We start from the raw sequence: 16638 nt of genomic DNA, 5'->3' as shown, positions 1-16638 counted from the left end.
GGAACCAAAGGACATCCTTCCCGTCAAGAGAAACATGCCTCACACTAAGGTCTCTGAATACTCAGTCACGCCACAAGACAACCTGTCATGTCAGTCACAAGTATATCCAGACATAGATCAGACACCGTCACCCCTGAAGGGGTCCGCGAGGCTGACTCAAAGGACCTACAAAAGGAAAACAGAGACAGTGGAGCTTAGTCACCGGATGGGAAGGGACCAGCCAGTCACTCCGCAAGGAAAGCTGGACGTGTCAGTAGAGAGAGATCATCATCGGATGAGAGAGAGACATGCCTATGCACAGATAACCCATGAGTTCGCCAGACAACCCGAGGCCGCGAATGAGTAATCGAACCAAACCAAGACAGTCTCGTCAGATAGTACCGTACTGTCTGGTATACATGACCCTGAATTGGAGGACAGTGTTGCCCTCGACCGGACAAGGCAAAAGGAAGTAAAAGTAGATGCGGGTGCTCAGAAGAGGACCAGAACATTATCCACTCATGAAAGAGACCGAGCATCTGAACCAACAGCAGTTACACCACAGGAAGGAAACATGATGACTGCGGAGTGTGAAAGTAAACAGTTCACACACAACGTGGTCAATAATGCCCTGATTAAGACAACGGAAAGATTGACCAAAACCAAGCCCACCACTGATTCGACACTACTGAGGCTTTAAGAACAGGCCGTCCGCCGACCCGTGTGGTGGATTGAAGAATTGCGAACACTGAAGACATCAAGCTCATTTTGTTAAGAAGGGGAGAGATGTAATATAGTTGACAGTCTAGTAGCTGGGGTGGGCGGAGCTAGGTGGGCTGAGGGGAAGAGGAGGAGTCAGGACAGGATGAGGGCAGTTAGGATAGGGACAGGGACGGAGTGAGAAGCACATAATAAAGCTCCTACAAAAAAAGGACCTGTGTTTGTCGTTCTTTGTAGCAGGATGCTACACTGCTGTGTTTGTATCACTGACAGAATAACAACAGCAAAAATGTCTAACTACAAAAATATTGGATCAAAAATACTTTTTGTCCAGATATATCGAAGTCCTATCTTCATGATGGTAAGTACAAAAATATCAATAAAAAAATATTGTTAAAAATATTGTTGTTTAAAATACTGTTTAATAAAAATGTTTAAAAAAAAGTGTAAAATAATGCAAATAATACATGTATTTAAAAAAAGATAGTTAGAATTATTAGCGAAAGTTTAAAATGATAAGTAATAAATATAATTTAAAGATAAATTAAACCTACATTTATTAAAAATATAATATATATATTAACTTAATACAACTAATAAATAATGATTTTAATAAATTAAGAAATATTAAAAACATATTACAAATTATAAATACATTAATATACATACATAGGTAAAACAAAATAAATAATAAATCAAAATATTAAAATATTTGTTTTTTTACAATTACATTTGACACTTCAATAACTGCAACAGTAGTGAAAATGTTGGATAGCGTAGGGGTAAAATTTACTATTCCCACTCCAGAGAGTCCAACAATAGGGATAGTGTTAAATAGTGGAGGGGAATAGTTTACTATTCTCACTCCAAGGAGTGAAACAGTAAGAAAAGTGTTGGATAGCGAAGGGGTACAAATTACTATTCCCACTCCAGGGAGTGCAACAGTAGGGAAAGCACTGAATAGCGTAGGGGTAAAAATTACTATTCCCACTCCAGTTAGTGCAACAGCAGTGCAACAGTAGGGAAAGTGTTGGATAGCGGAGGTGAATAATTAACTATTCCCACTACAGCAGGTAAAACAGTAGGGAAAGTGTTGGATAGCAGAGGGGAATAATTTACTATTCCCACTCCAGAGAGTGCAACAGTAGGGAAAGTGTTGGATAGTAAAGGGGTAAAATGTACTATTCCCACTCCAGCAAGTGCAACAGTAGGGAAAGTGTTGGATACCGCAGGGGAATAATTTACTATTCCCACTCTAGCAGGTAAAACAGTAGGGAAAGAATGGATAGCAGAGGGGAATAATTTACTATTCCCACTCCAGGGATTGCAACATTAGGGAAAGTGTTGGCTAGCCGAGGGGTTACATCACTATTCCCACTCCAGAGAGTGCAACAGTAGAGAAAGTGTTGGATAGTGGTGGGGTTAACATTTCTGTTCCCACTCCAACAAGTACAACAGTAGGGAAAGTGTTGGATAGCGTAGGGGTAAAATTTACTATTCCAACTTCAGTGAGTGCAACAGTAGGGAAAGTGTTGGATAGCGGAGGTGAATAATTAACTATTCCCACTACAGCAGGTAAAACAGTGGGGAAAGTGTTGGATAGCAGAGGGGAATAATTTACTATTCCCACTCCAGAGAGTGCAACAGTAGGGAAAGTGTTGGATAATAAAGGGGTAAAATGTACTATTCCCACTCCAGCAAGTGCAACAGTAGGGAAAGTGTTGGATACCGCAGGGGAATAGTTTACTATTCCCACTCTAGCAGGTAAAACAGTAGGGAAAGTAATGGATAGCAGAGGGGAATAATTTACTATTCCCACTCCAGGGATTGCAACAGTAGGGAAAGTGTTGGCTAGCCGAGGGGTTACATCACTATTCCCACTCCAGAGAGTGCAACAGCAGAGAAAGTGTTGGATAGTGGTGGGGTTAACATTTCTGTTCCCACTCCAACAAGTACAACAGTAGAGAAAGTGTTGGATAGCGTAGGGGTAAAATTTACTATTCCAACTCCAGTGAGTGCAACAGTAGGGGAAGTGTTAGATAGCGGAGGGGAATAATTACCTATTCACAATACATCAAAATAATTAACATTAATTAACAAACAATTAATTATATGTAAATAATTTACCTGCCACCATATTCCCCTGTAAATAAAACCACCAATGTTGTAAAATACAACACAATTAAGAGAATTAATTAACAATTAATAAATTAAATAATAGTATTGAACAAATAATTTCAAAACAATTAATAATACATTAATTCACACAAATAACACAAAAAACAACAAAAAATACATTTTATAAAAAAAATGTTTTATATATAAAAAGTAACTTAGTTCTCTGCCTACTACCCTATCAACCCACAACCATCTCTTAAAAAATAACACACATACCATAATTAATCATGAATAATTATTTATTAATAACCAATTAAAAAAGAAATAAGAATACATTATTTACCACAATTAACATTATAACCTATTAAATACAAAATATTAAATATTTAAACATATGAATTAATTAATTATTATTAAAATACTTACCACCCTATTTTCCTATAAACACACAACCCGCTTCTAAAAAAACCATAATGAAGATATTTTCCAAATATTTATTATTAATTACCAACCAATTACTAACTAATCAATAACATCTCAATTACCACCATTCACAATATAAAATCTTAAATACTTATTTATTAATTCACACAAAAAAATTAAATAATTAATTATGATTTGATTACTTCCCACCCTATTCCCCTATAAACCCACAACCCACTCCTAAAAAATTAACACAATTAAGATATTTACCAAATATTTATTATTAATTACCAACCAAATAATGACTAATTAATAATTAATTAATTAACACAATTAATAATATAAAATATTAAATACCTAAATAGTAATTATTAAAAATGATTATTTAATTACTTATAATAAAATTACTTCCGCCCTATTCTACTATAAACCCACAACTCGCTACGGAACTAAAACGCAAAATGTACTTAGAAAATCATTTGTAACTTCTTAAAATGTAACACATATATTCAAAAACAAATACAATACTTGCACAAAAATATAGAATACCTACATTATAAATACACATTAAAATACATAACACCTAGGGGTCGATTCCGATCCTGGAAAAAGCGCTCCGATTAGCCGTACAGAGCGTTTTTCCTGTACGTATCGCACCCTGCAACGTCCCCCGTACGTACGACGAAGTACGATTCGTACCAGGAGCTGGACTCCATACGAATCGTACAGAGACCGTACGAATGAAATCCCCGTACGAGTCACACTTGGAACCCGCTGTATGCGACTTCTGTACGGTTCGCGGCTGGTTTATACGACCCGGCAAGTACGATTCATGTCGGGTACACACCGTACGACCCTTTTTCTATGGGACCTGAAAACAGTTGTAAAAGCAGAGTTCACCTCGAAACAGGTACGGTATGGCCCCCTGTGTACGGCGCGTACCCCCCATGATCGCAGGGGTACGGCGCGTACCCCTGCGATCATGGGGGGTACGCGCCGTATACCCAGCGTACATGGGGTACGCACCGTACCCCATGCACACAGGGTGTACGGCGCGTACCCCCCATGCTCACAGGGGTACGCGCCGTACCCCTGTGATCATGGGGGGTACGCACCGTACTGTGTGTATGTGTTTGTGCACTTTTCCATACGAATCGCCCTAACCTGACTTTGACTGTAGGAATCGCGTCCTGATACCCCGGTCTAGATCGTACCCGTCGGGTCGTACGGCGTGTGTACGAGTCGTACGGAGACGGCTCCGGATGCAAATCGTACGGACGGGAATTTTACCGGATCAGAATCAGGCCCTAAATAAAACAACAATATTTTTAACAACAATATTTTTGCCAACGATATTAGTAACTTCAATATTTGGGAAAACAATATTACTTAACTTCAACTCACTATTCTTTACAACGATATTCTGACTGTAGATAATTTTGTATGTTGATATTTTGGACTCAATATTAGTGTTAGTCGATATTTGCAACTCAATATTATGTCTGTTTACCGATGAGTTTCTGTAAGCAGTACCATAACTAGGTAAAAGATCAGCCCCAAGAACCGTTATGTCATGTAATGGCAGGGGAAACTAAAGGTGATAGGTTAGGTTGCTGCCTGAGAATATATTGGGGTACCTATTTGAAACATACCAGTCTGTATAAGCAATTCTTGACTTGTATGGTCTTAATGCAGGACTATGGTTGCATCCCCATACACATGGGGTATGTCTCCCCGGCACAGGTTGATTGTGCTATTTGCAAAGCTTCCCCACTTTCTTACAAAAGTTTCAAATAAACACGCTTCTCCAAGGTTTCTTTTCATAAAATCATTTCAATCTGTATTGTTCCTTCACAATACTCTCATTTCATTAGTAAACTTCCATTCCCATGTTCTTATACTAAGTCACAGTGAGACTTCAGCAGCACATGAGATGCTGGTGCCAGTCTGGAAAGCCGCCACAGCTCAGACTAACACCAGGTGAGGGGATCAGGAACCATTGATGGCTCTAGTGGTCGAGAAGGCCGGACCAGGTATCTCCTTCAGCAAATGTCAGCACTGTCAATGAGACTGAGAGACCATGTGGTGTGAAAGCATACTAGTGGCAGCTCACGATGAGACTGTCCTGTATAATTTATGATATGAACGTTCCAATCACCTGGTGATACACCTGATGAAGGATGTGTGTGTGTGTGTTCCGTACTGTGTCCATTTTGCTATCTGGTTTTGTTTTGGGACTGTGTTTTTGTTGTTGTTCTCTTTTTTTATGGTTAGGGAGGAATGTAGTGTTTGTCAATTAGGTAACTGGTAAACACCAAAGGTGAAAAGGAGAGGAAATTAAAATTGTCACCTTCCATGATGGCATAATTGAGAATCCCACAGTCATGTGGAACACAGAGAATAAAGGTAAGAGCATTACAGGGCAGAGTTAGAACCACCTAGGTGCACACAAGCAAGAAACCAGTGCTCCCGGTCCCTGCTCCTCTTTTCGCGCTGTGTGCAATGTGTATCAGAGGCCCAGAGTCTCATGCCGCCTCCTGGTGTATTCTACCCTACATGGCACCATCACAGCCATCTCATGATGGCCTCTGCTGGCTCGGCGCAGAGCACAGCCCCTGTTTTTATTTGCCTGCAGCGTGTAAAGTGCATTAATTTCACTCAATATGTTTGGGAGTTAGAGCATTATTTTAGACAGTGCAGCTCAGAAACAAAATGGGGAGAACCTTGCTTGCTGTTTCTGAACTGCAATGTCTGAAAGTCAAATACCAGGTTAAATGAATTGACTTTAGAGACTGCAGGCACATAGAACCCTGAGCCAGCGCAGCCAGGGTTTCATATCTGGTGAAAATGTAAATGGGTTCTAGACAAGTATAAACTAAATAATATTTTCTTGGCCGCTCAGTTTGAGATTTGCACTTAATTCTCCTAAAGGTGGCAATAATGCTTTATTATGGACCTCACAATGCAGAAATCATGTGTTTTAAGGATTCTGTCTGAATGATCCTTAGATGCTTGTTTTTCATTTTTTTAGATCTATTTGCGCTACTACTGATTGGACAGATCGCAATGTTCATTTTCCTGCTTTTTGGTGACTTCGAAGGATATTACATTGTAACACAGGTACAGGTCCCCTTGGATTCCATGCAGTTTACTTCTAGAATCTTGCAGAAAAATTGTTTTCATCGCACTGAATGTAATAATGACTACAGAAATGTCAAATAGGGGGACCGTAATGCACTCCCTTAGAAAGACCCTCGATCAGCACCAAGATCATTGGGTCTCATTGAGAGAGATTTGGAGAAGCAGCTTCTTTCACTGGGGCGCAGCTACCATAACCTTCTCATCTGCCCTTCTCGCCCTGTTCCTTGCTTTTGCAATTTTAATGTCCTTCCCTACACAGTGCATCCTTCCCAGCAAGAGTTCTTTCCTTCATCAAGGTCTACTGCCTCTCCTATGAAAGAGGAATAAACCCACCTCCTTTCTATTTTTCTTTGTGCCTATCAGGGATCTTCCTTCTGTATCTTGAGCTAAGGTAACATTTTGCCTACATTTTCTATATATTTTTTCTTTCAAGTATTGGATTGTGTCAAGTTACATTTCTGCAATTGCTTGGATCTGCATTCTGATTAACAAGGACTGAAATTTACTCAGGAGACACATCACACTTGTTGGTGAAATACTTACAGTCCCGTTCTTTAGCTTTGCAGAAGTGAGGGGGTATTTCCCAGTTGCCGGGAGTAATGGAGTCTCAAGCCAAATATCTAATAATAATCATTAATACAGAAATGTTAAACAGGAGGACTCTAATGCATTGCCTGATGAAGACCCTCAAATATCAGAGACAGCGCAAAGGTCATTGGATCTCCATTAGAGAGTGTTGGAGTAGGAGCTTCTTACTCTAGGGATGTAGCGAACATTAACTTGTCGTCTGCCCTCCTTCCCCTAATACTTTTGCAATTTCAATGCCCCACCCTACATACTCTTCCCAAGCAAGATTTCATTCATTTCCTTCATCAAGATCCACTCCCTCTGTTATGAAAAAGGTAGAAATCTACATCCTTCCAAAATTTTTCTTCTGCCCATCTGGATCTTCCTTTGTCATCTTGAAGGAAGGTAACATTTTGCCTAGATTTCCTAAGTATTTTATCTTTTAAGTACAAGATTGTGTCAAGTTACATTTGTGCCATTGCTTGGATCTGCATTCTAATAATTAAGGACTGGAATGTATGCATTGTACACGTCAAATTTGTTAGTGAAATACTTACAGCGCCTTTCTTTAGCTTTGTATGATGGTGAGGGTGTTTCCCAGTTTCTGGAAGTAATGGAGTCTCAATCCAAATATCTATCAGATATTGTTTTAGACTGTTAAAATCTTCTCCATGCCTGTGACTGGTGTTGTCCCAAAAAGCCTCACTGTTTTGTATGTTCATTAACTAGGAAAATACTCTCTGAGGTAGATTAGGAGTAGGCAATCACTTATTCATTTAAGAACCAGAATCCTCCCAGGTTTTCAGACATAAATCAAGGTACATTAGGAACGTTCAGAAAACCTTATAAAAGGGCAAGGCAAAAGAAACATCTTCTATTTTGCAACAGTTTCAGCCTAAACAGCAAAGTCATTGCAACAGGAAGGTTGATGATCATGGTGCTGCTGTTCAAAAAAGTGCCATTTGACATATAGTCTCTGTTAATCTGTACTTTATTGCCCTTTCTCGTGTTCTAACATGGCTTATCTTCACACCATTTGCTCCACTTGTACAATACACTGTGAGTGAACTCCAGGAGTGCAGCAAGTGGGAAACGCACTGTTTAGAACACAGCTAATATTTCAATGAGGCTAAAATTGGGGGACAGTGAAGTGAAGTGAAAAAATACTTATATAGTGCGCTACCACTCCAGGGAGTATCTTGGCGCTTAGATTCCTGAAAAGACAGAAGAGATGTAATAAGGTGGATGAGAAATACCCCTGGCTACGTAGCATATCCTAAGAGCCTCATACATTCGGGGTTGGCCAGTGAGTAAATCCAAGTCTTTAGCAGCTTTCTGAACTTGGGTTAAGTAGTGGCTTGACGTAGACAGGGAGGTGCCTTATTCCAGGCTTTCACTCCAATGACCGCCATGGATTTGCCTCCTCTTGTTGCCATTTTGAACCTGGGAACATGCAGCAGATTCGCGTTGGAGGATCTAAGTGCTCGGAGAGGCTGATAATGTCTAAAGTATTTACGCAAATAAAGTGGGCCACGATGGTAGAAGGCTCTGTGAGTAATGACGAGCACTTTAAACAGTATGCGCTTGTGTATAGGAAGCCAGTGTAGTGTGTTCAAAGCTGCGGAGGCTGAGGATTTCCTAGGTAGTCTGAGGACCAATCTGACAGCTGCATGTTGGACCATTTGAAGCTTATGCAGGGCAGATTTATTGAGTACTGCATAGAGGCTGTTGCAATAGTCCAACCTGGAATTTATGAGGGCTACAGCTACCGTGCGTCTGGCACTCAGGGGGAGGAAATCAAAGAACTTTCTCAGGCTTCTGATGATACCGAAACATGTACCTGCTACTTCCTTAGCCTGCTGATTGAAAGTAAGGGCACTGTTAAATTTTATTCCAAGATTTCGTGCAGCAATGATAGTATTGGGGGGGATTCTGCTTTTTCGGGCCACCAATCTTGGGGCGTAAAAAAGTGGTTCGGGCCGAAAGGGATGATCTCAGTCTTGGAAGAATTACATTTTAGGTGGTTAAGGGACATCCACTTGAAGGTTGCTGACAGGCAGTCTTTAAATACTTGCTCTGCGTTGGTATGATTTTTATCAAGAGTCAGAACAAGTTGGGTGTCGTCAGCATAGGCGACAGTACTGATGTTAAAGGATGTTATTAGTTTAAGTAAGGGGACCATATACAGGTTAAACAGGGTAGGGCTTAAACTAGAGCCCTGAGGAACTCCTGTTTTTATCAGTTTTTCTTCTGAGGAGTGATCGCCCAACCTGACAATCTGACGCCTATTGGCAAGGTAGTTTTTAAACCATTCGAACACTGTTCCTGCTATGCCAGCATTGGTAAGTCGATGTAAAAGGATAGCATGGGATACCGTGTCGAAGGCCGCTGAGAGATCTAAAAGGATCAGGACAGCCAATTTTCCCTGATCCAGAGCGGCACGTATGGTTTCAGTAGATGATAAAAGCGCCGATTCAGTAGAATGGTGAGTCCTGAAACCTGCTTAACATGGATGGAGAATGTCATTATTTTCAAGGAATGCCATCAGTTGTTTGTTGGCAAACGTTTCCGTGATTTTGCAGATGGCAGGAAGTAAAGAAATAGGGCGTAAATTAGATAAGATGGTGGGGTCCTGTAATGACTTTTTCTGTAAGGGTTTTACTGTCGCTACCTTCCACTGGGCCGGGATCTCTCCTGATTGTAAAGAAGAGTTGATGATAGCATTAATATAGGGGTTAACCTCCTGTGCAATGGATTAAAAAAAAGTAGGGGGACAGGGGTCGGAAGGGGAACCTGATTTAAGTGCAGAGATTCCCTGTAAAGAATCTTCAAGACTGATATGATTACATTTTTCCCATCTGGGAAGTTGGGAGTTGGACACCGTCTCAATGTCAGATTCTACTATTGTAGGATGAGGAAAATCCTTAATGAGCGTGTCAATTTTTTGTGTGAAATAGTTGGCTATGTTGTCACATAGGGTTTGGGACGGGGGAATGTCATGGGTTGATATTTTAGGTTTCGTAAAGGTGTTAACAATTTTAAAAATTTATTTTTGTTTGTTGTTGGCTGCTTCAATTTGAGAGGTAAAATAGTTCGTTTTCGCGGCTTTAATGGAGATGTGATACGCTTTCCTAGCTGATTTGTAGATGGTTTTGGAGTCAATACCATAATTTTGTCTCCATTTACGTTCGAGTTTTTTGACTGCAGCCAATTGATCTTTTAAGGTATTTGAAAACCAAGGAGCAGAATTTTTGCGATTTACTGAGGGAAGTTTTGTTTTTTTGTAGATGACTAGGTTTGCTGACGATCTCTGTCATCCAATCTACAAAGTTTTGGTAATCAATGAGGGTATTACCTGACAACGGGGGTTTGCTATCTTTAGCCCAACTAATGAGATCAGGATGGCTCATAATTTTGCCCCAATTGGGTGAGGGGGTCCCTTTATTAGTTGTTGTCTTGAACAGTGTTTGACTTCTTAGAAAATTGAAGTCAAATTCAATAAAATAATGATCCGTCCAGGTCAAAGGTAAGGGATTTTTTACCGCCAGTGTATCCAGATTGGAACTAATACAATCGAGGGAGTGTCCAGCTTTATGGGTAGCTCCAGAGGTCTTAAGAGTCAGTCCTAGAACTTGCAGAGTTTCTTTAAAACTGGAAACATTATTATCAGTAGGGTTATCTAAGTGAAGATTGAGATCGCCCAGTAAACATGAAATTGGCGCATCTAACAGTCATATCACTCAGAACCTCCCGGACACTTGTGAGAAACTGCTGGGGATTTTGCGGGGAACGGTAGAGCAGTGCTCCTGAAAAAGTGAAAGTATCATGTAATTGGATGCTAAAAAACATACTTTCAGCTTCTACAATGTCAGGGAGTTCTCTGATAGTGCATTTGAGGACATCTCTATAGATGATTGCTAAACCGCCACCGCGCTGTTTCGCGCGATCTTGTCTGCAGATGGCGTAGCCGGGGGGAACAGCCTGAACAAGGTCAGGATTAGACCAATCCCGTAGCCAGGTTTCAGTTATAAACAAACAGTCCAGTTCGTTTTCACTGATCAGATCGAATATATGAAGTGCATTTTTGCACATGAAGCGGGCATTTATAAGCCCACTTTTAAAGAAGTTGGCTGACATGCAGTTGTCCATAGGATGATAAGGTACTAAACATTTTTGACAAGTAATGCAGCAAACTGGACCCACCCATTTGTCGACATTAAGAAAGCGGTGGCAGTTAGTACAGGAAGAATTCAGGGAGAAGAGAAAATCTCTTGAATAATGCATCACCTGGGTATTGAGGGTGGCCCTAGGCCTGGCCTCGGCGCGGACGAGCGCAGACGAGCTAGACTCAGGCTCGACTCCGGCGCGGCTATGGCGCGCTCGCTGCTCGCGTTCGCTGCGCGAAATAATGACCTTCTCCTTTTGTAGTCCCTTCAAGAGCGCAATGGCGCTGGGACTTGTAGTTTTTAAGTCTGGACCTATGTGGGGCTGATCGCGCGTCTCCAGCCACAGCCTTTTAATCGACTGTGAGCTAGAGAAGTGAGGTGCTTTCAGGCGGTAGGTGTATTAAAACACACAACAAGTTAAAAACAGAACGACGCAAATAATATTTCGCAAATGCAGATAATTTAAAAATGTTACAGCCTATCACCCGGCTTCCGCCTCAGGTGAGAATGCGTACGTGCTAAATAGTGCTAATGTTAGATGCAGATTAGGTAGAGTTAGTGGCCAGGCTTCTGCCTCCGTTTGTAAAAGGAATCTCGCCACCGAGGCGCGACTCCTCCTTTTGTAGTCCCTTCAAGAGCGCAATGGCGCTGGGACTTGTAGTTTTTAAGTCTGGACCTATGTGGGGCTGATCGCGCGTCTCCAGCCACAGCCTTTTAATCGACTGTGAGCTAGAGAAGTGAGGCGCTTTCAGGCGGTAGGTGTATTAAAATACACAACAAGTTAAAAACAGAACGACGCAAATAATATTTCGCAAATGCATATAATTTAAAAATGTTACAGCCTATCACCCGGCTTCCGCCTCAGGTGAGAATGCGTGCGTGCTAAATAGCGCTAATGTTAGATGCAGATTAGGTAGAGTTAGTGGCCAGGCTTCTGCCTCCGTTTGTAAAAGGAATCACAGTCCACGCTCCCTCACCATCTGTACCCTTTCCTGTTCCTACACCCGCCCAGCTCCTGCTCTTTTGGCTTAATATTTCACCGCTAGATTGGATTCAGTTCCAGCTACTTCAAAGTGGGTGTGGGCCCATGGGCTGCAGGCCATGAAAGATGGTAAAAGTCTGGATTTTTTCCAGTCCACAATTAGGGTTCCAACTATCATAGTTAAAGTTTATTTTGCTACTTTGTGCCTTGACTTGGATTTGGAATGATCCGTTTCACTAGACTAAACAGTAAATTGATCATTGAATTTGAGATTGTGCCACATCTGTTCCTCTATGTAGGAGATCCAAGAACGTTGGAGGGGAATCAAAAGTGAACATTTGATGGACTGTCATGGCACTTGAAACGTAATTATTTTTTTTAGGTTTTAGAAACTTAGAAATTAATCCAAAGTTAAACTAATAAGCAGCAAAATCCATCTGAGAATTGATCCAGGTGCATTATAACCTTCAACTTGAAGGAGGATGATCTTGTTTTGCATGACACAAGGTACTCATTTAAATTAAAAAGGAACAGCTTTATATAGATGGTACCTTCGCTATTAGATACTGATTAGGAAAATATGGTGTTCATCAGACAAGATTCAAAGGTATTATAAAGGTGTTCATTGCTCTTGTTTGCAGCTCGTCTGTCTTCCCACTCTTTGGAGGGTTTACTTGTTCATCGCTGTGGTCATCCTCTTCTTTGTATCCTACGGGGTTGAGGTGAGTACTCCTACAGTTTCTGACCAATATGCCTAGTCCCTGACTTTTACCTTACTTTGTGAAGTAAAATTCAAGGTTTGTGGTTATAGAAACGATGTTGAGCAATTATGTCTAGAGTTCGAATAAACAGCCCAGAAAGTCAACTCTAAATAAAATGAACAACCAGTGAAAAATACCGACTACTTTGGTTTGACTCACGCCTTAAAATGCACTTTACAAATATTGCTGTCTTATTGTAAATAAATATGTGCTTTAGTTACTGTTTTCTAATATTTTTACCCTCAGAATCATGTACTGGATAGACAGGAGCAGGCACAAGATATTTGCTGTTTCCAAAGTTATATTTGCAGAAACTGGCAGATTGGCGAGCCTGTACATCTAATGTCAACCCAGTTTTTTCTCAGTTAGTTGTTTTTCATTTTTGTAATTTTAGACCAGATATTCTTTGATACAAAAATGACATAATACTGACACCCATTCATCAATTGTGCCCTGAGGTCAATTTGAAGGAAAATCAAACATATTGTTATGAAATGGTCATTTTATTTATTTGTGCAGGAAGGAATTATTGGAAACCGAGAGCTCTGGGATTGGATAAAGAAGAAGGCGAACTACAAATCCAAAAGTCAGTACCGGAAGCTGCAGCGACTTCTAGAAAGAGCTCCACAGTGGCCACCGATAAACCAAACCATCTATCCTGACTCAGCTGTTACAGAGCTAGAAGCTGAAATAGACATCTATCGCAACCCAGCCAGCATTTGACTCAAATCCTAGCTGCATGGAATCCAAAAAGGGACTCCCTGGTCTTTTATCCAGCACTATTTATTTGTAAATGGTTGACAATTGGATTATTCAATGCTGTAAACTTGTGATTTTAGATCGCATACCGACCTCCTGCACCCACATACTCAGAAATTACTCAATAAATCTTTTGGAATGTAATGCTTCAAAACAGATCACAGCATGCTGGTCAGTGCCTCGTTACTGAGGTAGAATCTGGTATACTTAACAGGTGGTTCTATTCATTCTGCACTTACAAGTCCATAGCAAAGGTTAGTTGAACATCTCCTTACATGGTCAAGAAACAAAGTCAGGGTTTGGTAGATGAAGGGCAGACAGTGATTTTGTGGTGCCTGCACAATTTCCCAACCAAGGCACTGCGGATAATGTGTAAAAGGAAGGTAAATCACAAGGCCACATGAATAAATGGTGTAAATGAGAGTAGAGCTAGGTATGGGGGTGCGAACGGGATGGAGACACAACAAGAGGATCACCAAATGGTGTTCAGACTCAGATGGTTGCAAATGGATGAAGTGTTGCTTGAAGAGGATGCTCTCGCCTCCTTTCTAAACAGCATAAGGGATGGAGTTTGCTGGATATGGTTCTAAAGGGAGTCTCAGGCCATAAGAAGCAAAAGGAGATGCAAGCAGTGGCAGTGTGTCAATGGGGTTGCTGCTGCTCCGACGAGAGAGTTTAAAATTCCTCTGTGTATCATTTCCTAAATGATGAGAGTGATTCCTGCAATAGTTTCTTGAGTCATGTGATAAGGGGTGTTCTGGGAAACACTGCCTTTGGTCAGACATTTGCCATACTGGTTCTAAACCTTTTATTAGTCTAATATATTTTTCAGTGAAATCCCATACTTCTGGATTCACTGTCTCTCTCAGATCAAAACTGGATATATTCCTACAGCTGTTTTGGCCCTCGGCTCCTTGGATCAGTGATTAGGAGGCCTTAATCAGCTGTGGGGATTTCCCCTTCAGACCCCAGTGTTACTGCATGTAGGATCGATCTATTTTCATGACCACTCTGTCATCATACAGATTTAGAGACCTACAGTTAGTTTCAGTTTCTGGGCTACACAGTTCCCGTTGCATGCTAATCTGGTGTGCGACCTTATAATTCTACTTTTGTGTACTTATGGACTTGTGCCTGACTTAGATATGCCTGCCTTGATTAGGCCGCCTTACAGTCCGGATCACGGAACCAATTTATAATTGTACCCCCCATTTATAGTCCTGTGCCTGTTTCGTGAGGGTTATTGCCCTTATGAGCCCTGATGAAGTTCTCCATGAGAAAACAAAACACTTTGGTTGAAACCTAAAGTTTTTACATTGCAAAAGAACTGAAAATAAAGAATTCTGGAAAACGTACTATTATTCTCTGGAGTTTGTCACGCTGCTCATGTCGACTGCTTGCTACAGCTGTCTCATGTCTGGCCATTTTTAACTACTCATCCTCGTCATGTTATGTTATGTTATGTTATATTGTGTCTTTTATAGCGCTCGGCTACTCAAAAGAGTGTCCCGGCGCTTTATTGACAACCTAAGAAGACAAACACAACACAACAGATTAAAAGAAGGCAGGGTCAACAGAACACGAAAGAGACTAGGAGGCAAAAAGCCAGGTTTTCAGGCCCTTCCTGAAAGCCAGCAGATCTGAGGTGCTGCGTAACGTCAGGGGCAGAGTGTTCCAAAGCTGAGGGGCCCGGAGCATAAATGAGCGACCTCCAATAAATCTCTTAGAAAGTTCTTCGACTTTCTCCCTCTTGAGGCCAGGAAAACTGTAACAGCAGCCCTCATAATCTCGCGCGTTGACTATTGTAACGCCCTCCTGGCTGGGACTAAAAAATCCACTCTGACCAAACTACAAAGCGTCCTCCATACTGCTGCCCGCCTGGTCCTAAAATTACCCCGCAAATCCTCAATCTCTGCAGCCCTAAAAACCCTGCATTGGCTACCCCTACATAAAAGAATACTTTTTAAAATACTTACTGTTGCCTTTCGGGCTTTTAACAACACTGGTCCTAAATACTTAACCAGATGCTTCCCACACTACTGCCCGAGTCGCTCCCTTCGTTCTGCCCAAGACAATCTCATGTCCTCCGCCAGGTACAACTTAAAGTCAAAAGGCGGAAAAACTTTAAGTCCCCTGGCCATCAAGGCTTGGAACAGCATGCCCAAACTCCTGAGACAGCAGACCTTAGAGAAGCCTTTCAGAAAACTTCTTAAAACTTGGATTTTTAACCTCCCTGACGACTGGACCAGAGCCGCCATTTAGCCTCCCCCGCGCCTCTGCTTGACCGGGCTTTCAGGATTTTCAGCGCCATGATGCTCCCTCCGGAGCGAACGCTGCGCTTTAAAAATACTCCCTCAAATATCAAATATCAAATATCAATACGGCCCTTCCTCACACGTGGAACGATGGCAAGGAACTTCGACTCTGACCTCAAAGATCGGGCAGGACGATAAGAAACTAGCCTCTTCTGAAGATATTTAGCCCCCGTGGCATAAAAGGCCTTGTGAGCAAGGGTTAGAGCTTTAAAAACTATCCGCTGTCGGATAGGCAGCCAATGAAGTGACTGCAACAGGCCAGAAACTTTGGCTCGCCTATGCAGGCCAAAAATGGCACGTGCTGCAGCGTTCTGGACCACCTGCATCCGTTGCAGGAGGTATTCGGGCAGGCCAAGATATAGGACGTTGGAATAGTTCAGTCTTGACCCGATCAGGGCCTGTACCGTAATCCTCCTGTGGTCCTTGGAGAGCAACAGAAAAAACTCCCGAAGCATGCGAAGAAGCCCAAAGCAGGTGCCAGTGAGGGTAAGGATCTGAGATCTTAAAGTCAGACCGTTGTCAATTTTAACCCCCAGATTCTTAGCTGACTGAGACGACCGCCCCGGGGGAGACATGTCGGCAGGCCACCATACCTGCCAGTCCGGATCGGATTGACAACCGAAGAAGAGCACCTCCGATTTATCTGAGTTGCACTTAAGGCTGTTCAGTTGGAGCCATTTGAACACAGCCCCAAGGCACTCACGGAC

General features: G+C 41.7%; 1 protein-coding gene across 1 annotated transcript in view; it reads left to right on the top strand.

Annotated features, from left to right (window-relative positions):
- Positions 1–14969, top strand: part of LOC147684247 (putative cation-transporting ATPase 13A4) — a 446726-nt gene extending 431757 nt beyond the window's left edge. Inside the window, exons 28-30 of the mRNA XM_086944647.1 lie at positions 6272–6360; positions 12738–12818; positions 13377–14969. Coding sequence (XP_086800773.1) covers positions 6272–6360; positions 12738–12818; positions 13377–13580 — 374 coding nt within the window. The 3' untranslated portion in view covers positions 13581–14969. The remainder of the gene's footprint in view (positions 1–6271; positions 6361–12737; positions 12819–13376) is intronic.
- Positions 14970–16638: the final 1669 nt, after the last annotated feature.

This window comes from Lissotriton vulgaris, chromosome 11, assembly GCF_964263255.1.
Source record: "Lissotriton vulgaris chromosome 11, aLisVul1.2, whole genome shotgun sequence".
In the NCBI taxonomy this organism is placed as follows: Eukaryota; Metazoa; Chordata; class Amphibia; order Caudata; family Salamandridae; genus Lissotriton; species Lissotriton vulgaris.
Note: the sequence above shows the minus strand (reverse complement) of the source record. Positions and strands in the feature narration are given on the sequence as shown.